The sequence below is a fragment of the Rhododendron vialii genome, chromosome 4a (assembly GCF_030253575.1).
Source record: "Rhododendron vialii isolate Sample 1 chromosome 4a, ASM3025357v1".
Taxonomy (NCBI): domain Eukaryota; kingdom Viridiplantae; phylum Streptophyta; class Magnoliopsida; order Ericales; family Ericaceae; genus Rhododendron; species Rhododendron vialii.
In genome coordinates this window covers 41,003,794-41,029,918 of record NC_080560.1, presented here as the reverse complement: position 1 = coordinate 41,029,918, position 26,125 = coordinate 41,003,794, and the positions used below count along the sequence as shown (strand labels likewise).

Here is a 26,125-nt window from a genome sequence, read left to right as displayed (position 1 = left end):
ATTTTTCACTAAAAAAAACACCCGACATCCGATCATTAAAAACAGTACTCCTACTTGTGTAGGACACTGTTGTGTTTTAAAACGTGTTAAAGAATGTCGTCCACAAAAGTTGTGGGAATTTACATTCAACGCGTGGGCCCCGCTCCCCGACCGCGATTGAGTGATGGATTCTTCTCAAACCATTAAAACCCAAACCCGTAATTTCTCCGTATTTTGGGGGGCTAAAAAAAGATTTCGGAATACCAGAAAACAGGAAAAAATTTCAGTGCCGAGCGGGTACCACAAAGTGCCTGCAAGGTGCATCGGAGTCGTGCATTGCGTTTTGGGACGGGCTAAAATTTGAAGAGAAAAAAATGAGAAATAAAACGTTTGGATGAGAAGAGAGTAAGAATTTCAATCCGAGCAATGCAAAAATGTATTAGACGGCCTATATATGGGGGTGTTTGGTTAGCTCATTTTCACATTTTCATTATTACATTTTCACATTTTCATTGTTTGGTTCCTCATTTTGCAAATGTGTTTTGGAGAACACATTTTCCAAGCACTTTCTCATTTTTGGATTTTTCCATTTTAAGTGTTTGGCTCCTCTTTTTTTTCCAAGTTTTGGCAAAATGGCTTTGCCCATTTTGCTTATCTAGAGCAGAAGTCAAAAAGTGCTCAGGAGGTACTTTTCCCATTTTCACGTTTTCTCATTTTACGCTCTTTTACAAAAATGCCCTTGAAGGAGTTAGGTGCACTGGTGGTGTTTTGCCCATTTTACGTTCTTTTATGTTCAAAATAATGCATAATGCTTCTGGTCAAAAAGAACAGGTACGGTCCATATTATTGTATTAATGGGTTTTCCCATTTTAGGTAAAATAACCAAATTATCCTCATTGATTTTAACAAAATACAAGTTTACCGACTGTAAACGGTAAGTTGTTAACTTACCGTATGTTATTTCTTATTTTTTAATTTGGTTCTATAGCTCTTTTAGGGTGCTCATTGAAAAACTTTAGAGTAAAAAATTATTATGATCATTTAGGATAAAATGATCAAAAAAATAAAATTTTTGCATCGGTTCAAACAGATTAAAAATTAGAGTAATTAATTTTTTAACCATATTTTTTAATATATATAAAGGGTGTAAAAAGTTTTGTATGTGCTAATATATTTAAAAGACGAAAAAAATTAATCATACATCTTTTAATACAGTAACAAGAGCCAAGGGCAACATGGTAAAATCAACCCATAACTCATTTTGATCACTTATCTCCCAAACACTACTCCTCTTTTAAAATGGATTCAAAATACATTTTGTGCATAATCCAAAAAGCCAAAAAGTCAAAAAGCCAAAAATGAGAAGCCAAAAAATAGACTTCCAAACACTCTACCAAATTAAAATGCATTCTGACTAAAAAGTCAAAAATCCAAAAAGCCAAAAATGAAAAGCCAAAAAGTAGGCTTCCAAACACCCCCTTACCGAGTAGATACCATGTGGAATATATCAAAATTTCTCCAGAAAACAAAACAAAACCACAGTGGCATTTCTGTAGATTCCAAGTAAGAAGACTTTTATCACCGTAATTAGCTCTTACCGACAAGGTTTAACCTTATTCCACTTTTACCCCAAATGTTTTTTGTATTTTCAATATCCGCATGGGGAAACGCCTACGGCAAGAAACAAACCGTCGGGACAATTTTTGGGGGGGTTTCTTGGAATTTTGATTAAAAAAAAAAGAAGCAGCAGCTAAATTGGCTTTTATTGTTTTGTCTCTATTTAACTGTCATACTTTTGTGAATTATTGGTTCGTCTCAACGAGAGGATTTGAAAAAGTGAGCAATTATTATCGAAACCGATATTTTCTTTGAAAAAAGCCAAGAAATCCCCCAAAAAATAATATTACTCCAATTTTTTAATTTTTCTATTAAAAATTTGGATTTCGTTTATATTTTTTTACTTTTCTTGCTCTTCTTGTCGAGACGAATCAATAATTTACAAAAGTTTAACGCGAAACCAAGAGCAGCAGAAAAAATAATAATAAAGACAATAAAGGGCCAAATTGGCATTTTTACAAAAACTCAGCCTACGTCGCTCTTTTTTTTTTTTTTGGCTTTCTAAATTAATAAATTAAAAAAACACAAACACACAATAGAGACAATTAAAAACTCTACATTTCATAATAGACAAGTATTTTGTGATATCTCTAGTTTAAATAATACAATATAGACAGTTGGAAAACTAATTTTACGTAAAATGTGGACAATACATGGTACTTGCAAGATTAACTAGTGTGAGATATTGATTATTGAGTTTGCATATCCCAGACAAATCATCTCTAATATTTGTCTTTCCATGGCTGAGGTGACGCCGTATCAAGAAAAAGGCACTATGTGGGATGTAGTAAACTTGTTATACCATTTTGATACTGTGTGCTAAGAAATGACTCTTCAAATTGTCGCATCGTTGAATTTCACGTCACGGTTGGTCGATAAACTAATTTATGAAGCAAAAGGTCCTCTAGTGTACTTGTTGTACTTGGCTCTTCAATTTACCACTTGTTTCACTAAAGCTAAATATATCATATATAAATTAGCTACCTTCCTTGAAGATTGTATAAGTTGTTTGGCCTATTTTCAGTCTAAGTTTTTTTTTTTGTTTTTTGACTTTTTACATGGAACCGAACAAAAAAATGTTGGCTTTTAGTTAAATTGGCCGAAATACGTTTTTCACTTTTAGTTAAATTCTTTTGACAAACAAAAATAACAATTGCGTGACACGTGAAAAAAGCTAAAAAGGGTGAGAGACTATTTCGGCATTTCAAACACTGCCCTAATTCACCAACTCTTAAACCTCTTTATTGAACTCTTTCTGTCTATAAGAAATCATTTTTTTCTCAACTGGATAAATATTTGTAGTATTTATTTTTGAAAAGGATTTACTATAATTTCAATTCTATCCCACAGTTGAGGGCAGATCTAGACATATACTGTATCTACATAATAAGGGAGAGCGGTTTTTGAATCTTATCCCTCTATAAATCATAACCATTGATCTACTCCATAAATCCTACGGCTCTCCCTCTCTCTCTCTCTCTCAAACAATATTAATTGCACAATTGTCACTAATTAGATCTTACGTTGCGCCGTGTCTTCAAACACGGGCAAACCCTAGTGTGTGTGTGTATATATATATCTACATAATAAGGGAAAACGGTTTTTGAATCTTATCTCTTTATAAATCATAATCATTGATCTGCTCCATAAATCCTACTGCTCTCATTCTCTCTCTCTCTCTCTCTCTCTCTCTCTCTCTCTCAAACAATATTAATTACACAATTGTCACTACTTAGATCTTATTTTGCACCGTGTCTTCAAGCACGGGCAAACCCTAGTGTGTGTGTGTGTATACATATATATATATATATATATATATATATAATAACGTAGAACGGTTTTTGAATCTTATCTCTTTATAAATCATAATCATTGATCTACTTCATAAATCCTACTACTCTCCTTCTCTCTCTCTCTCTCTCTCTCAAACAATATTAATTGTACAATTGTCACTAATTAGATCTCACGTTGCGCGCAAACCCTAATTTAGAAATATTGTGATTCTTACAAGCTTATCAAAATACAATCATCATCCCTCTCCTAAATAAAACTCTTAAATTTAACCTAGTTAATTTTTAATATAATTTGTAAAGCTATATTATGTAAATTCGCATAGGTCACCAGCCGCAGTTTTATATAATCCTGCATTCCACAAATATATATAAATTAGAAACATAGTAAAAAAACATTTTGATTCTTGCAAGTTTTTTTTTTTTTTGAAAAATAATTTCATTCCTCTTCTGAATACTATTCTTAATTTAACCTCATCAACTCACCATAATTAGCCCTCGATTCCGCTAAACTACAAGTTGTAGACTATAATTTATTGTTGTCTTAATTTTTAAAAAAAAACCGTGCTTGTTAGTTTTGTGCCAAATTTTTATTTAATACTAGTTCGTCTTGACGAGAGGATTAAAGAAATATGCAAGAAAAAGACTTTTTGTTTTTTCTGGATATATCAAAAATACTTGTTTTGTCATAATTTTAAACTTTTTCGATTCCCATCTACAAGACGAACCAATAATATATAAAAGTTTAGTGCAAAACTAAAAATCATTTTTTTTAAATAAGGACAAAACAAAAAAGTAGTACTCCTACGACTTATAGCTTAGCTGAAATAGGGCCTTATTTTCTATCACATTATTCATAAAATTTTTAAACTCTCCAGATTACGAGCAAATTAATCTGAACATCCGGTTATTAATATTTTTTTCTAAACCGTATTCTTCTTGTTTTGGCTTAATAAGTCAAAATGACTTTATTCATATTTTTTTTGAGAGGAATCGAAAAAGTAAAAAAAAAATTGATTGAGACTCAGAACTTTTTTAAAAAAGACAAAAATAAGTCAAAAATTTACGAGTTTCGATCATAATTTTTTATTTTTTCGAAGTTTGATGCAAAATAAATAAATAAATATGAATAAAAACAAAAAAAAATTTACTCAACTTCCTTGTCCAAAACCACCTCAATAGACAGTATATAAAGCTATCTTAAACTCCATCCGTCATCCCTAGCCACGGTTTGTGTCTTTCCGCATCCGCATATATACACACGCATATACAATTATGGGTATATAGTTTTTTTTCGTGAAAACAGTTATATATAGTTGTTTACACATATTTTAGTAGTGGAGTATATTCCTGTATGTAATTCTTTTCCCCCTCGTCTCTTTACCTTCTCTTCAACCATCAGTTTCTTCGATTTGGTGATCTGCTTTTTGGGAGGAGAGGGTTTTCTTCTTTTTGGTTTCTTGATCTAGCTGGAGACCATTGATAAGTGACTAATGGCTGAAATTTACCCAGCGAGGACTCTAGAGAGAGAAAGGAGTGACGATCGGATTCTCTACGGAGATGGGTTTTTGAGATTTTGATGAGGATATATTTTTAAAGATACAAACTTTTGGGGAGCTGGGTTTTGGTTTGATTTGTGTCGATTTGACATGGGTGGGTGTTTTCCATGCTTTGGATCATCAAAGAAGGGTGGAAATGGCGTGAAGGAAGTGGGAAAGAAGGAGGTTAAGGATGCATCAACTGCTCAGAGTCACCATGTGACCAGAGTTGGCTCAGGTAGCACCTTATTATTTATTTTGTTTTTTTCTTGTTTTTTTTTTCTTGGGTTTTGACAATGATTTCTTAGAAAGATATGTTTTTGATGAATTGGGTTTTGTGTTATTGTTTGTTTTGAGTCGTGGGTATGCTTTTGATTTATTTATTTAAATTTTTTTTTTTTGCGGTATTTGGATGGTGTGTGGTGGTTAAACTCTTCTGTTGGGTTGATCTGATTAATCCACGGCTGTTTGTGTAATTTTGGTGTTCGATGAATTGGGGTTTGCCAGGGTTCTTGTCAGTGTTTTACCTCTCTGGGATTTGTTTATTGCTAGTATTCTGTTTGATTTTGCATAGTTATGGTGTTGGAGGATATGTGTTTGAGATCTACTTTTGCTTGTGTTTGAATTGTAAAATTGTTCTTGTTTCCTTTATTTTGCTTAAGTTGAAGTGCTTTTGAAAGGAATATTTTTTGTCTAAACTTCCCAGTCAACTAATCAGCTGAAATTGGAAGTAGGCTTTTAGCAAATTATGAAATGTTGCTTGACAAATGCCTATTTGACATACAAACATTAAGGTCAAGTAATGTTCTTGCAAGGACCATCAAAGTAAGTAGGCATTATGCTATTTTCTACAACTAGGTCTAGGTGGTTGTACTATTCATTCCTTGTTTGCGTTCCACCGTATTGTATCTAATTCTCTTAGTTCTTAGACAAATCAAAGTCGCGAAGTGGTTCAGACCCCAAGAAGGATCCTAAGAAAGAACCAGCAGTTCAAAAAGATGGACCGACAGCAAATATCGCAGCACAGACGTTTACATTTCGTGAGCTCGCCACTGCCACAAAGAACTTTAGACCAGAATGTCTTCTGGGTGAAGGTGGATTCGGACGTGTTTACAAGGGACGCTTAGAAAGCACAGCACAGGTAGGTCATTTTCCCATACGTTAAAAGACAAATGTCTGACTTCTAAAGCCATTCTTGTTCTGTTATTTGTGTTGAGTTTTGTCCGCACAATATTTGAGGATTTAGATTTGAAGGATTGAATGGACTAGCACTTTTTCGTGGATTTTGCCTCCTAGCCTTTCATTTGTGATATATGTATGCTATGTTATAGTATCTCTTATGCACTTTATTGATGTTTGGATGTTTGAGACAATTGTATTTGCAGGTAGTTGCCGTGAAACAGCTTGATCGCAATGGCCTTCAAGGAAACAGAGAATTCTTGGTTGAGGTTCTCATGCTTAGCCTCTTGCATCATCCAAACCTTGTCAATTTGATTGGTTATTGTGCTGATGGGGACCAGCGGCTCCTTGTTTACGAGTTTATGCCATTGGGATCCTTGGAGGATCATTTACATGGTTAGATTGCTTGTCTTTATTAACCAGTTATTCATCCTTGGTATGAGATGCTCATTTATCTTCGTCAATGGCGTTTACTTGTGCTATTAAACGATTGGACATGAAGCAAGAAAATGCTGGCTTACCAAGACTAGGTTTTAGTATCTATTACATTCTTCGATGTTGTTTTTCAGAAGTATTTATAATTTGGTATGATTCTTAACTCTTAAATTGTTCTAGAGGTTGTAATATTACTCATTGCGTGAGAACATCAGTTGGGAATTGAGAGACAAGGTTTAGTTTGATTTGGTTTGGTTTGGAGTCTTTGGACGTGTGAAAACTTTGGATTGGTAAGTGATTAACTGAATTATTATTTAGGTCTTCGACATTGTTCATAGTAATTAAAACTTGGGTCTGATTCTTCTTTAACATATCCTTCGTGTTGTGTTAACGGGGATCAGTGGCACCTTTTTTATGAGCTTACCAAGACTTAAGTTTACTATAGAATCCACACAGACTGTTAATTTCTTTCTTCAAGAATTTTTAAGTTTGCATGATTCTTAAGTGTTTCTATGGGTTTTAATATAATTCACTACATGAAAACATGGGTTGACCGTGGCTAATTGAGTAACTATTTAGTACTTGTGTATCTCCATATTATTCTAGTTGGCTGTGAAGCAGTGTAAAACCAAAAGCCATTAAGCATTATCTCTCCGTGGTTCCGGATTTGCCATTCCATCCTTGGTGGCTGCAATGCTTTAAATTATAAAGAGAGATTTGATTTGGCAACATAGAAAAGAGGAAGTAGTTCTTGGTCTTCGGCCTGTAAGGCCTATGAACTGAGCACATTTATGTTGACTTTGTTCTGGCCAAATGATGTTTGAAATGACCTAGATATGCCCTGGAAACTCTGGCAGTTTTCCGAAAGAGATGCAGCGTTCTGGCACAATAATACAGCCATATGCTCACTTCCATATATAGGGGTTGCTCATAGCAGACACTTACTAGAGATTGAAGTCTCTGTCTCGACTATACTGCATCTCTCTCCCTGATATCTCCTAGTGGAATATTTATTTGGTGGTCCTGGACCTGGGTCCACGAGCTATCACAGCCTCCCATTTAGGAGGAACCTACACACACTGAATGGGTGGCTGTGATCCCTCCTGGACGGATGTTTTCAAGACCACTGAATAATTACTGCACCTAGTGATGCATCTGACGCTCTCTAGTGAGGAGTGAACCTCCAACTGTCCATTTGGTACTTCCAAAATGTATTGCCCAAACTAGTAGGTTTCTCGTAAATTATCAAAATCTGAGGGATGAACGAGGTGCAGGCATGGCACTTCTAATAGGGATGGTTAAATGTGGAATTCAATTTTGTGTTGGCTTACAAAGAAAGGACAAATTTTCTACAGCATATTATGGTGGCAGGCAATAGATAAGCTCATTCATTAGAAAAACACTGCACCAGGTGGGCAAGGGGAGATGAGAGAATAGGGCAGTGTGATTTGAGATTGACATACTGTTAATGGATCCTTGCATTTATTAACACTGAAAATTTGCTCGATAGAAATCTGAGTTCAATTGGAATTTGGATGTCCTTGTATGTGCTTCACTGGACCACAAAATAATATGGTGGAAGCTACTCTCAATCTTCTGTTTCATTTTTGGAGAAGTGGAAGAGTTAATTTCATTTTTTAGTTGAATTTGGCTTACGGTACCAACAGCTGAATCATGAATGTTTGATGCTAGTTGATGTGGAACATTCCTTGTCATCGATAAGAGGGTTCTTATTGTTCCCTCTTTAAAGACTAGACATTTTTATCCAGTATCCACTTATACAATCTGACCGAATGTGAATTAACTAGCTAGCTTTAAGTTCTACCATGCTGAAGTGGCCTAGAAATTGATGATAGCATACTGTTTGCAAGATTCATGATAATAACTTCAACCATTTGAGCCACATTGAAGCATGCTAGATGTTTGTTTATAATGGATGCGGGCACGATCAACCAAATTGATAAATAAGAACTGTATTGAAAATATTTTGTTGAAAGCATTTGAGTCAAGTGGCTATGTTTAGCAGGAGAAAAACAAAGAACTTTGTTACTATTAATTTTTTGTGCAAGATTTTTTCTGGTAATGGAGTTCAAGGGTGTGAATAGGGGAAGTTTACGTCTCAGGCATTAACTGTTTGTAAGCAACAGCATGGTGCCTCTTGCTTTATTGGAGATCAGAAGCAGAAGCTTATAAAACGTTGTGACTTGTGAAACAAAATTCCTTTTTGGTTTCATTTTAACATGTGGTCAGCTTTCTTCTCTGAAAGTTGATTGAATTGGTGGCTTATTCTCATAAAATATGGTTTCTGTCAATGTGCCATACGGATTTGAAGCTTTAATCTTGTGTTTGACATGATCTATATGTAATTGGTTTGTGCTTCTGTTTTTGTTTCTCTTTCTCTTCAGAAGACATAGAATCCTGTTTAAGGTTTAGGGTACACACCTATCTGAGCAAACCCGTAACCGTCTTTCGCGCTCAAAAAAGCTAAACTGCTAAGAAGTTCATGAAAGTTCCTTGCCACGTATGCCTATATTGGGGTACCGGAATACTACATGTTTAGTTGAAGGATTACTCTTTGTGCTTGTGGCATTGATGCAGGACGATTAAACATAAGGATAGAACCTTATGAATCCGCACCTAAGGAATCCAAGAAATCTACATATAGGGAGAAGTAAAGACATGCATGCCAATACTTAAGAGAAATCAATTCCATTTCATCCCAAACTAAATTCAAGGATCATGCTTAGAGTCCTTTTAATAGGCTCTGTTGTTTTTGAGAGAGTGGAAAAGTGTATAGGGTGTTAATTAACCCTAACACAAGAGTACTTTATTTATATTATCCAGTGACTAGTTACATAACTCAACTAACCGATGTGGGACAAAGACTAAACTATTCTAACACTCCCCCTCAAGATGGAGAATAAATATCACAGGATCCCAGCTTGTTACATAAAAACTCTCAATGTGGTTTAAACAATGATTTGGTAAAGATATCTTCTAACTGAGCTCCTGTAGGCCCAAAGGGAGTAACCAACACACCTCCATCTACTTCGATATGTTTGGTTCTCTCATGAAATACCGGATTCGAAGCGATATGTATTGCCGCCTGATAATCACAATGCAAAGGGATAGGTAACTGCACGCCAAATCCCAACTCCTTGAGCAAAGCTCGCAACCATACAACCTCATACATAGTATGAGCCATGGCGCGATACTCTGCCTCTGCGCTAGATCTTGCAACTACGGTTTGTTTCTTACTCTTCCAGGTAACTAGATTGCAACCGACAAAAATACAGTACCCAGTTGTCGACCGTCTATTAGACGGTGATCCTTCTCAATCAGCGTCGATAAAGGCCTCAACACGCAAATGACCATTTGAACGATAAAATAGACCACGTCCAGGATTAGCCTTAAGATACTTCACAATACGAAGACAAGTTTCCAATGTGGAACAGTGGAAGATGAGGAGCTGACATAAACTGACTTACCATACTAACAACAAATGAGATATTAGGACGTGTATTGGTGAGATAATTTAATTTGCCCACTAAGCGACAGTACCGGTCTGGATGAGGAAATATCTCCCCTGCTCAACACAAAGTTTGCCTTTTGGATCCATAGGAGTCTCCGAAGGCTTCGCTCCCAATAAACCAGTCTCCTCTAGAATATCCAATGCATACTTTTTTTGAGACAGACTAATTCTTCCCCGGATCTTGCTACCTCAATACCCAAGTAATATCGTAGCTTTACCCAAATCTTTAGTGTGAAACTAACGTTGTAAGAATTGTTTCAGCTCATCAATACCTTTCTGATCATCTCTAGCAATAATGATATCATCCACATACACAATCAACACTATTTTCCCCCGAGCCAACTGAATAGAGAAGACAGAATGAAAGAGACGCATACCAAACTGTAACACAACATTTCTATAATTTAACATAAATAATCTACGGCAATCCTTCATGTTCCTTATTAGACATTCTTCTTGGAACCCAATCCGAGACTCAGTTGGGTTTCTTTCATCAATACCTATTTCTTTGTCCCAAAGTTTAGCTGACATAATTATCTGTTGACCGAAATCTCAATTAGACTTTTTCACCTTCAAAGAATGCTTCATTGTCTTGAAAGGTACTAACAACAAGAACTGGTACCTGATTGTAGGACTTCCTGTCAACTTTTATGGTTTCAGGATAAGAGTAAATGACTTTTTATGCATCCGTGGTTGGAAAAGGAAAGTTGCTTCTTTAACCTTTGTGCTTTTGTGTGTGGTTATTTATGTATTGTGTTATATATCACCCATTTTTTCGGCGGGGTTGGCAGTTTGGATTGGATCATTTCGTTAAGTCTCGCCTTGGATGTTTACCATCCTTAAAACGCATACATATATGGCTGCTACTTTTATTTGGGAATTGGGAGAATGACCCTTGACCTAGATGGCAGACCTTGTCACAGGTAGAATGATTAGTAACTTGACCATTTTGTTCGTAGTGGATGTAAATAACATGTTGAGGTGTTCGTCAATTTCCACTCCAGGAATATTAATATTAGCGTAAAAGTCAGTAGGAGATGGAGACTGGCTACAATTAGAAATCTAGCTCAAGTGCTCAACACTTACTCCTGCAGCTAAATAAGTTTATGTTCTTCCATCCGAGTTCTTTTGATGGTTACTAGTATTAGATGCAGGCATTATCTCCTAATTTCTGATAAATCGAATTAATAGGGGACAAAAAGAGGGCATGGTTCTGGTACCTTATAACACCAGCTATGAAGTATCCTGATGTGACACAACATTTGCTTGTCAAAGAACATGGTCCTCATGGGATAAGGAAAATTTTATTCACCATAATCTCCTCTGCGAAAGCCAAACATCTGTCTTGTAGACCTTGACCGAAACAATTATCGTTGGACATTTTGGTTATCAGTGATAATTTAATCCATATTTATTCCAGTGGAATTGCCTTTTTTTTTTTAGACGTCCTTTTGCATATGTAGCTCATGTTTTCTAATTAGTGTGGTTTTAGTGACCTATCTCATTACCTCATTTGATTACCCATTTTCAGATCTTCCCCCGGACAAAGAGCCTCTAGACTGGAATACAAGGATGAAGATCGCAGCAGGTGCAGCAAAAGGGCTGGAATATTTGCATGACAAGGCAAACCCTCCTGTCATATACAGGGACTTAAAATCATCTAACATCCTTCTTGATGAGGGCTATCATCCCAAGTTATCAGATTTTGGGCTCGCAAAACTGGGTCCAGTTGGTGATAAGACGCATGTCTCCACACGGGTTATGGGGACATATGGCTACTGTGCTCCTGAGTATGCTATGACAGGTCAACTCACTCTCAAGTCTGATGTCTATAGCTTCGGCGTTGTGTTTCTAGAACTTATTACTGGACGGAAGGCTATTGACAATACCCGGGAACCTGGAGAGCATAACCTTGTGGCATGGGTAAGTGATTACCTTTGGCTTTTTTTGTATTATGGATTATTGGAAAGATATACCAGAGGAATGGGCAGTCACATTGATCTAGAGAGATGGATTTAGCTTCTCCAATCTTATTAGCTTCTTATCTTTTCTTTATATTTTCCTATTTTCCCGCAAATCCCTCCATAGATCCATGACAAATCACAGCCTTCTTATTCCTGCAGTGTTTTCTCTCTGGAAAGGAAAATCATAGTGACTCTGAACAAATAAATTTAGCTTCTTGACTGCATTTTCTTCTTGTCTTTCATATACTTAATTACTTTGCCTTTTCCCGTGAAAGAGTTCCAAATGTGAATCAGCTGTCTTTCAGTACAAGTATGAACGCAAATATTGCGTCTTGTAAACCATTTGTTCCCAAAGTGGACCAAGAATACCGAATGGAGGGAGTAACATTTACTGGTGCATGATTTTTTGATTTTACTGATGCATGATTTTTTGCATTCTGCTTTTTTATTTAATCTTGTGATATTTTGACTCGTAGGCAAGACCACTGTTCAAGGATAGAAGGAAGTTTCCCAAAATGGCAGATCCAATGTTAAAAGGTCATTATCCAATGCGAGGACTCTACCAAGCGCTTGCTGTTGCAGCCATGTGTTTGCAAGAACAAGCCGCTACAAGGCCTCTAATAGGGGATGTTGTGACTGCTTTGACATATTTAGCCTCCCAAACTTACGATCCAAATGCGCCCTCTTCTCAGAGTAAAGTATCTACTCCTAGGAGCAGGGATGACAGGAGGAATATGGCGGACGGGGTTGATAGCCACCATGGATCGCCCTCTTCTAACCATAGAAATTCTCCCGACTTCAGACGGAGAGACTCCGGAAGGGAATTGGGTCAGCTAAGTAGGGTTGATACTGGTGGTGGGTCCGGGAGGAAATGGGGTTTTTTGGATGACGTAGAAAATCGGGATTCTCAGAGAGAGAGTCATGTCAGCGCAGGTAGAGCTAGAGAGACTCCGAGGAATAGAGATCTTGAGAGAGAACGTGCAGTTGCAGAGGCGAAAGTTTGGGGAGAGAATTGGAGAGAGAAGAAACGGGCAAATGCAATGGGTAGCTTTGATGCTACAAACGAGTAATTGCGTCAAAAAGACGAAGACGTAATGTGCGTCGTGGTAGGCTTATACGGGTCTGAGGGTCACCATGAAGAAAGAAGAGTTTGTGATGCCATCCTTTTCTGTTCTGGTTTCCGAGTTTGCCCCCGGGAATAATCGTCGTTGTCTGACTTTGACTGCTGTTGGTTGTCCTAAATGCCGTTCGCGAACTTCACTATGAAACTAAATTGCATCAATTATCTGGTGTAAGGGAAGAGGAGAGAGTTACAGAAGGTATCGAAATGGGTTAGCGATGTAATTGTGGCATTCGCAGGTACCGTACTGCCTAATATTTATGTATTTATAGCTTTTTTGGAAGATGTTTTGTTGGGTCCCATATATAGATGTATGTGTCTGGGATTGTGGGGAAATTTACTGGGCTTTAGTTTGGGTATCTCATTCTTCAGTTGTTATATGCCCCCTTGTATTTAGTAGTCTTCGATCATGTGTATGGGATTTCTGAGCTTGTCAAGTTTCCGGCTTATACGAAGGGAGTTGATCACCATCTCTCTCTCTCTCTCTCTCTCTCTCTCTCTCTCACATCATGTGTGGTTGACTTGCCTGTGAAACTGTGGTACGTGTAAATGAAATGTCGTTTCAACGAGATGGCTTCTCGCCAGTTGGGGAAACCCAACTGCTGCGTGCAGTTTGTCCTCTCAAGGAGATGGCTTCTCGGCAGTTGGGGAAACCCAACTGCTGGGTGTAAATGAAATGTTGTTTCAAGGAGTAGATACGAAGTGAGTACAAATACAAAGTAGGTTAGGATCAAAAGAGAACAATAGAAAATACACAACACAAGGAATATATTGCTCAAGTCTGACTACAGTTCCGGCATTTAAAGTGGTTTGAATTGTAGCAATACACGCATGCTGTTACTGTATAAACTTGGTATCTACCAGAGCTGGAAGTTATTCGTAAACATTTTCTACCATGCAAAGTGATAGCCAATCTAATTGCTCTAAAGTGAAGATGAGTAAATCCTTCTTGTTGCCAAATGCGAGATGGCTTGTGCCGGTTCACTTCGTAGAGCTCGTCAAAAGATTTAATAGGCTTGTGCCGGGTCAGTTTTGATGATCTAAATTGTCCGCTTCGTAGAGCTCGTCAAGAGATTTAATGAATGTCGAAAAGCAAAACTTCCCCAAAAGACTAGTCCGGCTTTTGCCAATTGGGAATGTTTCTAATCATCGTTGTGGAGTATTTTCAACTTGAGCAGGCTTGTCTTGATCATCTTCGTCCGCTTAAGAGGTCAAATATTTATCAATTCCCCTGTATAAGAAATTTTCATTATTTAGTTTAATTTTTCTCCTCATGAGACAATTTCTTGAGTTAGTTCTGTATTAGCTTGAGTCGAGTTGCTCTGTATGATGTGCATAACACTCGATTTAGTAGTCCCTTTACACATGCAATTTCGTACAAGTTCGGTTTGCCACATAAAAATCTGAATTTGACCAACACTACCACAGAGAGAGGGAGAGAGATTTCTTTGGCAAACCGGGCACGGAACTACTGAGAACCAACCACCAGTATGTTCTGGGAATTACAATACGACGTGTAACGAGGAAATTACACCAAGATGAATTCTGCGAACAGAGTTTTCCTAAACAGCTAGCACAACACAACAATGGAGCAGACCCAGACCCAGCACCTAACATTCCATCAGGTGAGCTGCCAATACGAATTATGAGTGGTTGTACTCTTTGTAAGGGTAAAAAAAACTACACTATGATCTAAACACCTACTTACCCTTCTCTTCGGCCTGACAAATCGATAACTGAAGGCAAGCCGAGATTAAACTACCAAAAATACAATTGCTTGGACTAATAAGTTAAGGGTTTGAACATAGCACCAAAGGTTTCAGAAAGAACAGATGGTAGCTTCCTACTTATTCCTCCTCTTCCCCTGCAAAAAAAAAAAAAGACAATCAGCTTATTGATTTGTAATCCACCAGCTAGCAACCAATCATGTTCAAGAGAAACGAACAAATTGTATTCTCCTTGTGGGAAAGATGTTCATACCGAGCTCACATAGTCATCCATCGTCGATTGCTTCCGCTTCTTTAAAGTTGAAGGGGGACTGCCCTCAGCAGTCTGCGTTGCCAAGGCACGTTTAGATAGTGTTGTGCTCAGGAGATACGTACGAAATAAACATTTACTAACAGAATTTAACCAAGGGAAAAGCCAGTACAATAGGAATATACGTGTTTGGGATGTCTTTAACTTTTTCTTTTTGTTAAGAGTTATTACTTATTTCAATCCTTAGTGGACGTCTTTTAGCTTCTGGTCAACATTTTAGAAATTCTTGATTCGTCACAACAATAATAAAAAAGGTTAAGAAATAAGGACCAAGTTGAAAAAAGTTCAGAATAGATGAAAATAAGCTGAAAAAATGTTTGATTCTCGTGTTGTTAATTAACTTTTTTCATACTCGGTATATATATTTTTAACTTCTCTAATTCCTCTCTAGAATCTGAAAAACAGAAGTGAAATTTAGACCCATCAGCTAGAAATAATAACTAGCTTAAAACCGATGGGTCCTAGTGAAAAGAGTATTTATCTTCTGTGCGTGCGCTCAATTAGAGAAGAATCAATTTAACCTTTGCAAGTTTCTTCTCTTTACGGGCCTGCCTCTCCCTTTCATCAAATTCTTGATTTTCCCTCTCCACCAACCTAATGAGGGTATCACATCTCCTTGCAAGTTCTTGAGTTGTTCGAGACTTCACAAACCAATCAAAACGGAACAAGGGTGATGTACGGAATGCTGCCTTTAGCTCATCCCAGTTCCCGTAGCCAAGCTTGTGAATCATGCAAATCTGTATGAAGTTTAATGTGAACTAATATTACATACGATTCATACGAATGATGAATTATAACAGCCCAGAGGCATTCCACAGAAGTATTTACGGGAAAGCTCACCATGAAACGATCACATTCTTCATTGTACAGCTTCCCTTTGTTCTGACCATACTGGATTTTCAACTCAAGCCATGGGTTCTTGTACCGATCCAGCTTTTTCCCAATTGCTTTCATTATCTCATCCTTGCGAGAAATTCTAGCTTCTCCTCTTTCAATGTTCTTGATGATCCTGTCGTAATCTGGATACAAGAAAATTACATTATAGTGCAAAAAACAGATTCGATGTTTCAAAGTTAGAAGGTTGAAATGATATCCAACTAACTCAAACAAGTTTAACCTAACAATTATGACTTTCTTCTTAGTCTAATCACATGTACAAGAAAGGCTATTCGCATTACACCACCGGAAAAATTATACCAAAACAAATTTTTGCATTCTCAGTCAACCACAAGGGTGGGCAGGGGAAAAAATCATGGGAACTAAAACAAAGAATAAAAAGATCAAGGCATGGACGAGAGTGAGAATCACTAAGTCGGAGCATCATTATTGAAGACAAAGATTAATACATATTTACAGCACACTGGAATTATCCTACAAACTTGTGATTGCATGGGAATAATTCATACTCACCATTTAACTCCTTGTATCGCTCTTTAAAAACTTTAGCATATCTTTCAACTTCCTCTTCTGATTTCCCTTCCATTTCAGAAGCTATACCTTTTACATCGTTCCGGCCATACTTCTCACAAGCCCTAATGAAAGTATTAAAATCTCTTCTGCTCCAAGTTGAGAAACCCTACAAGCCACAGGTAAACAACTTTAAAACAACGCTAGAAGAATAACAGAAAATACATTGTGTTATGTTCGCACAAACCTCCTCTAATAGCTGCTCTTTTTCTTCTTGCTCTTCAGCAGTCAAGGGGTCTCCCAAGTCTAGAGGATCAACAGTCAATTAGGAGTACTGGAGAAAGTACAGATGGAAGGAACCATAAAAAAAAGGGTATTGATCATACCTTCTGGTTCGTCCACTTCTATTGTGTCCTTTAACTGGTTCTTTTGATTTGTTTGCTGACAATTGCAAATCGTAAAATAAGGAATCCAAGAATCAATAGACTTCTACAGAGTACAACTAAGAAAATCTAAGCCTAAACAAAAGATATAGGATTTTAAGAGATTACACACCACGAGATAGCGCACTTCTTTTTCGTACAGCTCACTTAGCCTCTGTGTGTTGAAAAACTGAAAATCATGCCTGAAAACAAAGGTAAGATATGTAAAACAGCTCCAGAAGCAAATTCTAGTCTAAAGGTATGGATTTCAAGAAGAGCTTACAACTGAGGCATTCGAGGGATTCGAGGCTCTCTTGGTCTTGCCGGACCACCTTGGCGCATTGTTTGCTTGAAATATTCAGATTCTGAGTAACTACAGAGGGAAACAATTTTGATTATCAACCACCGATTAGAGAAGAGAGACATAAATGACACCATAGGAGGGAAATGGAAACAGGCTATTACTTGCGCTTCCTCTCTCGTCTCGGTGGTTCAATCCAATTATCACTGACGATTTTCTTGAAGTCCATCTTGTTCTCATCCTTCAACAATATCAATGCAAAGGAAACAATTAATTAACAGTATACTTCAGACAAACATTAAGTAAAAATGCATAAAGCAGTTCAGACAATTCTGGAACACCTGTACCTTCTCATCATCAAAATTATACAGATCAGCAGCTGCACCAACCAAGAGAAGTTGCACTTAGCACCAATTGCAAAATGCATGAAGTCAAAATCTTAATTTACTAAGTACAGATAACTATCATACTGTCATCCATTTTGAATTTGATTGCATCTTCTGTGAACTTCTTCATCTTAGCATCAAGCTCAGCAGTTGCCTCTTCTCCTTTAGCAATGATCCGATCTATATCCTCGTCAGTTATTGTGCTGTCCTTGGAACTAAAAACCATTTCAGCACCAAACCTCACCATTTGCAGCAGCTCATCTTTGTTAACAGCTGCCGAAAAAGAAGCCAGTGATTATCAACTCATTTTACTCGCGCAAATTTATCGTGATGACTTAATCACTAGGGGAAACCACTCACTCTTTTGCTCTGCTAATCGCCCTTGTTGGATCACCAAAGCATCAAGAGCAAGCTTTTTATAAGCCCTCTCGATCACCTTTTCCTCAATTGTATACTGTTTGTAATCAATTTGGACAAAACAGTTATTTTGATATATAAAAAAAATGCAAACAAAGTATCCAGGATACAGTTCAGAAACAAGCCAACCTCAGTACAAAAGCGGAACACTTGAACTTCTTTCTTTTGCCCAATCCTATGAGCACGATCCTGAGCCTGTAAATCAACTTGTGGGTTCCTAAAAAGTAATGTAGAAGAGAGCCGTCAGATTGAGAGATGACATAAGACTCCTTAAAATAACCAGATGAGTACAAAAACAATTCTCACCAGTCGCTATCATACAGAACCACAACATCTGCAGTAGCAAGATTGATCCCGAGTCCTCCAGCTCTAGTTGATAGTAAGAAAACAAATTTCTCACTTCCTGGCTTATTGAATGTGTCAATTGAAGCATCACGGTCTTCTCCACCAGTATTCCCATCAATCCGACAATACTGGTACCCACGGTATATCAAATAGTCTTCCAAAATGTCCAGCAGTCTGGTCATCTGGATTATAGAATGGTAAGTTCCATCTCCATCACATTAAAAATACTACTAGAAATAGCAAGAGAAACCCATCAAAGTGCACACATGTGAAGCAAGTATGGTGTACCGATGATCGCACCTAAAGACAGCCAATACGAAAAGCACTATAAACGCATTCTCTTAAAGACAAAAAGGTGAAAAGAACCTGTGAAAATATTAGGACCCTTGAATCGCGCTCCTTAAGTTTTGGGAGCAACTTATCCAAAAGAACCATTTTACCTGCAAAGTAATATTTAAATAAGGCCTAAATAACCATAGAGATGCACCAATGCAGGTCTTAGAGATTAAGCTTACCAGCATTTGAAATAAGATGCTCTCCTGTTGTATAAGGAGGGCCAGGTTCAGCACCTTGGAAAAGATATGGGTGATTAGAACATTTACGCAGCTGCATCGCTATGTTCAGAAGACGCTTGCGCTCGCCACCAGCATTTACAACCTCAAGATCTTTCTGCAATAAGGCCTTATAGTACTGCTTCTGCATTTGGGACATACCAACTTTGAGTATTGTTTCCTTTTTGGGAGGCAAACCCTTCTCTACATCTGACTTCAACCTTCGAAGAAGGAAAGGCCGGAGAACCTTCAAAAAAAAAGAGAGAGAGACAGCAATGTTATCATGGAGTACCACAAATTAGCACTAAAAAATTAAAAGCCAAGGAATTTACCTTGTGAAGTTGCTGAACAACCTCCTGCTGGTCATTTTCACCAGATATTTGAAACCATTCGTCGAAAGTTTCCGCTGAGCTAAATATCTCTGGTAGAAGAAAGTTCAGGAGAGACCAGAGTTCATGGAGATTGTTCTGCAGATTGTAAAGAGATACAAACACCATTAACCCACAAACGAAGGACAAGAACAGATTGCAGGATGAAACATTACATTAACTCCAATAAGAGAACAAAGAAAATGAAGTTCAAAATTAAGAGCTATGAACTATAGCATGACAAATGCTCAATGAAGTTCAAAACAAACGCTCAATGAACCAACACTGGTTACCACTAATAAACAAGGACATGGTAACCAAGTAAACAAGTACCCTATTAAAAATAAAAGGATTATAGTGTGCGAGCGCAATTGATAAACTGTGATGTTTCCTTTCTTCCTCCAATGGCAACAACAAAATGTAGATACTTCAGTCACAGGCTGTCTGACAAAGGAAGACACCATACTTTTCACCCATGAAGCAACTAGTTGTCTTTACTTTACCAAATCATCCTAATAAAGCTAACTAATTCTGGGTCTGTTATTCCAGATTATGAGTGGCGTCACACTATCATTAAACCTATATAGTCCCTTTTAGAAGCCACCCTCATCACACACCCCCTAACTCAATACCACAAGCCTTCAAAGAATGTTTCCGACAAGTTGCCCTCCTACAGTCATTGTGAGCAAAAGGTGACAGGAAAGTGTCCACATCACTGGAGAGAAACGTACGAAGTTGATACCTGAAGTGGAGTCCCGGTGATAAGGAGGCGATAATTAGTCTTGTAAAGCCTCATTGTCTTTGAAAGAAGTGAATTCTCATTCTTGATTCTATGAGCTTCATCGATAATAACATAGCGCCAACTAAACTGCCGCAAAGCAGATTTCTCTTTAATTGCCATTTCAAAACTGGTGACACATACGTCAAACTTCCCAGCAACCAGCAAATTTTCCCGAATATGCTTCTGCAAAAACATACATTGACAGCATAAGTCAGAATCCACAAAGTGACAACCACAATATCGGTAAAGTATTCCAACAATGACTAAGCATAACATGAATAACTCACTCGTTCATCAGGACCCCCAAGAAACTTTACTGCACGTAGAATTGGGCAAAAACGTTTGATTTCATTCATCCAGTTGCCTAGGGTAGACTTTGGAGCAACAACCATGTGAGGACCAGTTATTCCTCTGAACTCGTGCAGATAACCCAACAAGGAGATTGTTTGCAATGTTTTACCAAGGCCCTACACAGCATGACACCGAATTGTCAATATCTCCTTTGATAACTTACCCATTACAAGGACAACAAATCACATATCAGAGACAGTGGGAAAACCTTGAAGTGGGGAACACTTCGACATTATTGCTTAAACTAAGGGAGTCAATACTCTAGACAATGTTACACATACCATTTCATCTGCGAGGATTCCATTAATACCATTTTCGTATAGTCGTATGAGCCAGTTCAATCCTGCAAGTTGGTAATCCCTCATCTTTCCTTGAATACCTGGACAAAAGATGTACAAAAGCATGATCACTTTGACATAAAATGACACCTCAACTTAAAATACATTGACACTATAAAAGCAAGCTTCCTACCACTGCAGTAGAAATCATGAAAAAGACTTAACGTATTAACTTGAAACCAAATGATAACGAGTCAGATAGTGCCCTTCGGCTATTAAGAGCTACAAGTTTTCAAGATAGGCTAGTCAACGACTTTTCAAGATTAACTAAGGGAAATAGTTCTAAATTGCAGGCACGGAATGGAGCAAAGGGCAAAAAAACCTAAGTCAGCGCGGTATGAGGGTCATACCGAACAAAAGCTTTGAGATGCATACAAAGGAAGAATAAAAAAAAAAGGTAGACGAGAGGGGAGAGAGTTATACAAGAAGGTTGAACCAGCAGCCGTGTATTCCCTGAACCAGAGAGACCATCTTCCTCCTCCTTAAGGTATTCTTCATCTTCTTCCTCTTCAGTTAGCTTTGAGGCATGACGACCCCTTTGAAAAATTGAAATGCATGGTGAGTTAAGATTATCAAGATACTGACAAAGAACCTCTCTTCATAAAACGAATTGAACATCTAGCAAAAGCATTCAGTTCCCCAACATGTACACGAAGAAAAAATAATATTCTCATTTCGTAGCAAATTCCATAAATAAAGTGGAAAAAAATCAATAGTACGGGAAACCTATTGGGCCAGCAGTAAGGCCAAATGGGCACCTTTTCATGTGTGAACCCGAGGCCCACGGCATTTTATGGGCAGCAGTAGGAGGAAAGGAATGCAACAGCACAAAAAGTAAGTGTCTGCAGTGGTGTCAATCGACCCCAAGGAGCAAGAGGGCAAGATTTTCAGATTTGGTAGTGACCACGGAGGGGAGCTACTGCTTTGCTAAAAAGAAGGGGCTGGAGGTAGAAGTATCGTAGTGTGGAATTAAGAATGTTTGCATTAGCCATATTATGGGGTTTCCTGGCGCAGAATATGAGAATTACGATTCGAAGATGATAGAAGCTAGTGAGGCAAACAAATCCAAAGAGGAGTGAGGCGAAAAAATGCCAAGAGGGGTTTGCTGGAGGGCGTACATAGGAACCTTTCTTTTCCTTGGCCATCTTTCTTTCTTTCATTTTTTTTTAGAAGGTTAGTGCCCCCCTTGGCTTGGAGTGGCAAGAAAATTAACCATTTCCATACAGGGTTGCAAAAGCTTAGCCCATTCTTCACCCCATAATTCTTTTCAATATAACAAATCAAAATTCGGTAACTACATCCAGAACTGGTTTAAGTGTACAATTTTCAACGCCACAAAAAAAAATAAAAAATGATTTATATGCATTGCGAGGATACCCATCAAAGCAACACAAGTTAGACGGATTTCTGGAGTTGCTGCAAATCCCTAACATTTTACTTGTATAAAATGTAAAATCACATGAATAGGGAATCTTTGATTGTGTTATTGACCAGGTGATCTGACACTGAGGTAAATAGGAAAGAATCAACCATACCTTCCCTTCGACATTTTATACATGTTACTTGTATAAAATGTAAAATCACATGAATAGGGAATCTTTGTTTGTGTTATTGACCAGGTGATCTGACACTGACGTAAATAGGAAAGAATCAACTATACCTTCCCTTCGACTTCTTCTGAGAGGCAGATTGGTCACCCTTTGCAAAATGAGCAAATATTTCTGTCTGCTGCAGGAGATACTTCAAGCGCCCCTTCCCCTTCTTGTTCTGCCATTTCAAGATTTAAGTTACCACACTCCACAAAACAGAAACTGAAACATAATCTGGAGTAGGAACCCTCCACGGTAACGCACCATGTCAGCGTCAATGGCAGCATTTTGTGCCGTCATAATTTCTTGAATTTTCTGCTTCTTCAACTTCTCCATTTCTCTTAGTCGAGCCTTTTCACGCTTTCCAATTACATTAATATCCACAGCCTTCTCATCCTGGAAGAGATAGAATACGAGAAAAGGGCACATAACCAACAAATTCAAACATCATAGCAACGGGGACTTAAGGAACTTAGTTGACTATCTCCATAAACAAACCAAACCAAACCCTTGCCTCCCAATCTATTGTGCTAGGTAAAGTGAAACCTCTTTTAACATTCTATCAAGAGCTACATGCTCCATAAAATCAAATAATTACAAAACATTTTTTTTACTGCTCCCCATCAAGTTTCAGTTTTCCATTCCCCCAATTCTTCTTCATTACACATGGTTAAACGATCTTTGATTTACCTTCAATCGGTTTTGAAACAACTATCTCAGCTATAGCATATTTATCGTGTCTACACTGATTCTGTTTACATGTTGCTTCTTAACAAAACCATCTATCTCCTCAAGCATCACTCAACTATATGACACCATTGTTAATTTTCAACCTCTCTCTCCTTATTCTGAACCTAGATCACGAGAGTGCCCATTGTTTGGTACTTCCTGAGTTTCAATCTTCACTTCTCCGATATTTCTACTCCTATTGTTATTAAGCGCTTCAGTCTCTAATCTCTATGCGTTTTCACTGCTCATGAAAGCAATTCATTGTTATATATCTAGCTGCATTCATGAAAACTATATCATATGCCAAAATACACTATTGGATGCCATCTTACATATGTTTGACCCATGGTGTAATCATGTCGCACGGGAAAAATCATTTATTTGTGCCATGGGTCATATGATTGCAGCGACAATTCTATCTTTCTACCACTCCCTAATTTTCTCTCACAGCCACCCCAATATGGCAATGTCCATTATCATAAGCTCTTTAGTTCTGCACAAAGCATATGAAGAATATTTCTCCTTCTCCTTCTCCTGATACTTTTCTCTGCTTACATTGATACTTCTCTTTCAGCCTCCTAAGTACAAATGGTACATTAACTCATGGGAGACCAGATTCTCTTAACACTTTCAAAGTTTCCTCTACCATTCTCAAGTCCAAACGGATTTTCTAACAATGCTGTTGCAACCAATTGGAGGCCGGATTCTGTAAGACTTTCCAAGTTCTCCTAGTTAGCCTATCGTTCACAAAGCCAAACAGAAATTCGAACAATGATGTTGCAATTAGCAGCAGACCAGATTCTGTAAGACCTTCCAAGTTTCCATAGTTCTTATACCATTCACAAGTCCAAACAAATTTTCTACTAATGCTGTTGCAGATAGTGGGGAAGTGTGCAATACAAATCACACATGAAATGTCACTTCGATTAGTAGAATCCATGCAACAGCAAAAGGACCACTGCAATCCTACTACATACTTTCTAGCGCTGTTCTGTCAAATTTCGATACACCGTTTCCTTTGTTCAATGAACAATTTGGATCCCTAAAAATAACAATTAGGGCATCTGGCGACACCATTGGCAGTTTGTATGCTAATACATTCCGAGTTAGTACAGTTTTATCCTTCTTGTGTTGTGCTGATCAGCAGCAGCAACTCCGCTTCCCGAGTTACAATTCAATAGGTAAAATCTATAAGCTGTCGGTTGCTTTGCAGAATAGTCCAACGACAGAAACTCCATTGAAACTACCAAAAACCCTAAACCATCAAGCCTAACTGAAAGTATGCAACAAATACCCTAGCAAACGCACCACACCCTGAACCAGATAACTCACATTGAACCTGTATTATATACTCCCTCTCTCTCGGGGCATTTCCGGTAGTAGTGAATCCAATCAAATCAAAATTGAATAACAAAATCACGTTTTTCTCGTGAATAGTTTTCTTAAAGACGTTCAAAATATCTCAATTAGGGGAAATAGACAAGCCAAACAAGCCGAGCAGTTGATCAAACTTGGTTTGAAAACTTAACGAGCTTCAAAACATGTTATGAGACAAGCCAACCTCTAACAAGCTTTAGTCGAGCAGAACACGAGCCCATCTCGAGTGGCATGGATTTTTTAATCTATCATAAGCTGAACGAGCCGAGTCTTAGCTCGTTAGAGCTTGGTTTGAGAGTTTGACAAGCTCAAAACAATGTTCGTGCTTACTTATTTACATAACAAAATGAGCTCTTAACAAACGAACACAAGCTGAAAATTAAGTAACTTGGTTCACTTATCAGCCCTAATCTTGATGAGAACTTTTGCACAGTGTAAAACAAATCAAGATTAATCCACAAAAGCACGTAATAACGGACAATAACGAACGGTAGAATGAAGAGCACACGTCAGCAGCAATTGAAATTACGGCCCGTCGTTTCCACAAAAAAAACCAAAAACAAACAAACCTCCTCGTCTGCTTCGTCGTCGCCGTCCTCCTCCTCTGGTTCATCCGCGGCGTCGTCTCCGGGCGACGGAGGCTTCTCGTCGTCGGTGGAGTCGGCCGTCTTCGCGACGGCCTCGAGCTCCTCCTCGTCCTCCTCCTCGTTGACCTGGCCGTCGATTTGCTCTTCCTCCGACGAATCCGAGACGTCGTCCGACGAATCCTTCGGTCTCGCCATGGTCGAGGGTTTCGGGGTAGAGAGCGAATGCGAAGATTAGAGAGAGAGGGGATGCCGACTTTAGAAGCTACAGGGCAGGTACAAGATGGGGTGGGGGTATTTACATGTGTTTTTTTTTTGTTTTTTTTAATGCTTTTTTAGTTTTTTTAGTTTGGGGCTGTTTAGAAGTGGAGTGAAATGAGGATTTCCCGCGCAGTTGTTTGTGATTAGGTGGAAATTTTCCCGCTAATGGTCGGGGACCAGTGGCTGGAGGTGGCTGTGCCCTTTTGGTTTGGTGGTTCGGCACTTTGATGGTCTGGACGGAATGGGGGATGCTGTCATCAAAGCGGTGCAGAGTGGCCGCTCATCTCGACAATTGACGGCTTGAAACTTAACAGAGCGATAGACAGTTTAAATTTATATGCGATTTGTAAGCGTTCGATTCGATTCGAGTCGTCTATGCCGAGATGAACGACAACGGCCAGATCAATCGTTCTGCACCCGCTCGGCAGGAAGCTTCTCGGTAACATCCGTGGATCAGGTCTGGACTTGGTTTGATCTGGTGGTATGCATGTGTAGTTGGTGTTTCCTTTTAGGACTCAGCTCCTCTTATGAACTGAATTGTCCAAGTTGACATCTTGGTGGACTCTTTTCGAGCTCGTTTTGATAAACTTTACTGTTCGTATTTTAGGGTTTTGTCGAGAGCAATAGTCACACCCAAATATTAGGTGAACTTGTCTTGGAACATAATAATGTTATGTTATCGAAAACCATTTAACCCATGTACCCAATCAAGGAGCTTTAAATTTGA

At 38.1% G+C, this 26,125-nt stretch overlaps 2 protein-coding genes across 2 annotated transcripts; one reads left to right on the top strand and one right to left on the bottom strand.

Annotated features, from left to right (window-relative positions):
* Positions 1–4,613: 4,613 nt before the first annotated feature.
* On the top strand, positions 4,614–13,624 carry LOC131322081 (serine/threonine-protein kinase PBL27-like). The gene is made up of 5 exons (XM_058353219.1): positions 4,614–5,162; positions 5,854–6,069; positions 6,314–6,499; positions 11,602–11,993; positions 12,511–13,624. Exons 1-5 carry the CDS (start codon positions 5,036–5,038, stop codon positions 13,102–13,104), a joined length of 1,515 nt encoding a protein of 504 aa, XP_058209202.1. The 5' UTR covers positions 4,614–5,035; the 3' UTR covers positions 13,105–13,624.
* A 973-nt stretch (positions 13,625–14,597) lies between these two features.
* Positions 14,598–25,420, bottom strand: LOC131322080 (ISWI chromatin-remodeling complex ATPase CHR11-like). Its single transcript, XM_058353218.1, has 25 exons — positions 25,123–25,420; positions 22,712–22,843; positions 22,519–22,625; positions 21,282–21,394; positions 20,802–20,899; positions 20,457–20,636; positions 20,131–20,352; positions 19,353–19,487; positions 18,985–19,267; positions 18,836–18,909; positions 18,431–18,651; positions 18,254–18,341; positions 18,068–18,161; positions 17,792–17,980; positions 17,669–17,700; positions 17,486–17,562; positions 17,304–17,393; positions 17,154–17,223; positions 16,985–17,039; positions 16,846–16,904; positions 16,602–16,767; positions 16,032–16,210; positions 15,713–15,928; positions 15,135–15,206; positions 14,598–15,018 (listed from the first exon to the last, which is right to left on the bottom strand). Exons 1-25 carry the CDS (start codon positions 25,333–25,335, stop codon positions 14,998–15,000), a joined length of 3,186 nt encoding a protein of 1,061 aa, XP_058209201.1. The 5' UTR covers positions 25,336–25,420; the 3' UTR covers positions 14,598–14,997.
* Positions 25,421–26,125: the final 705 nt, after the last annotated feature.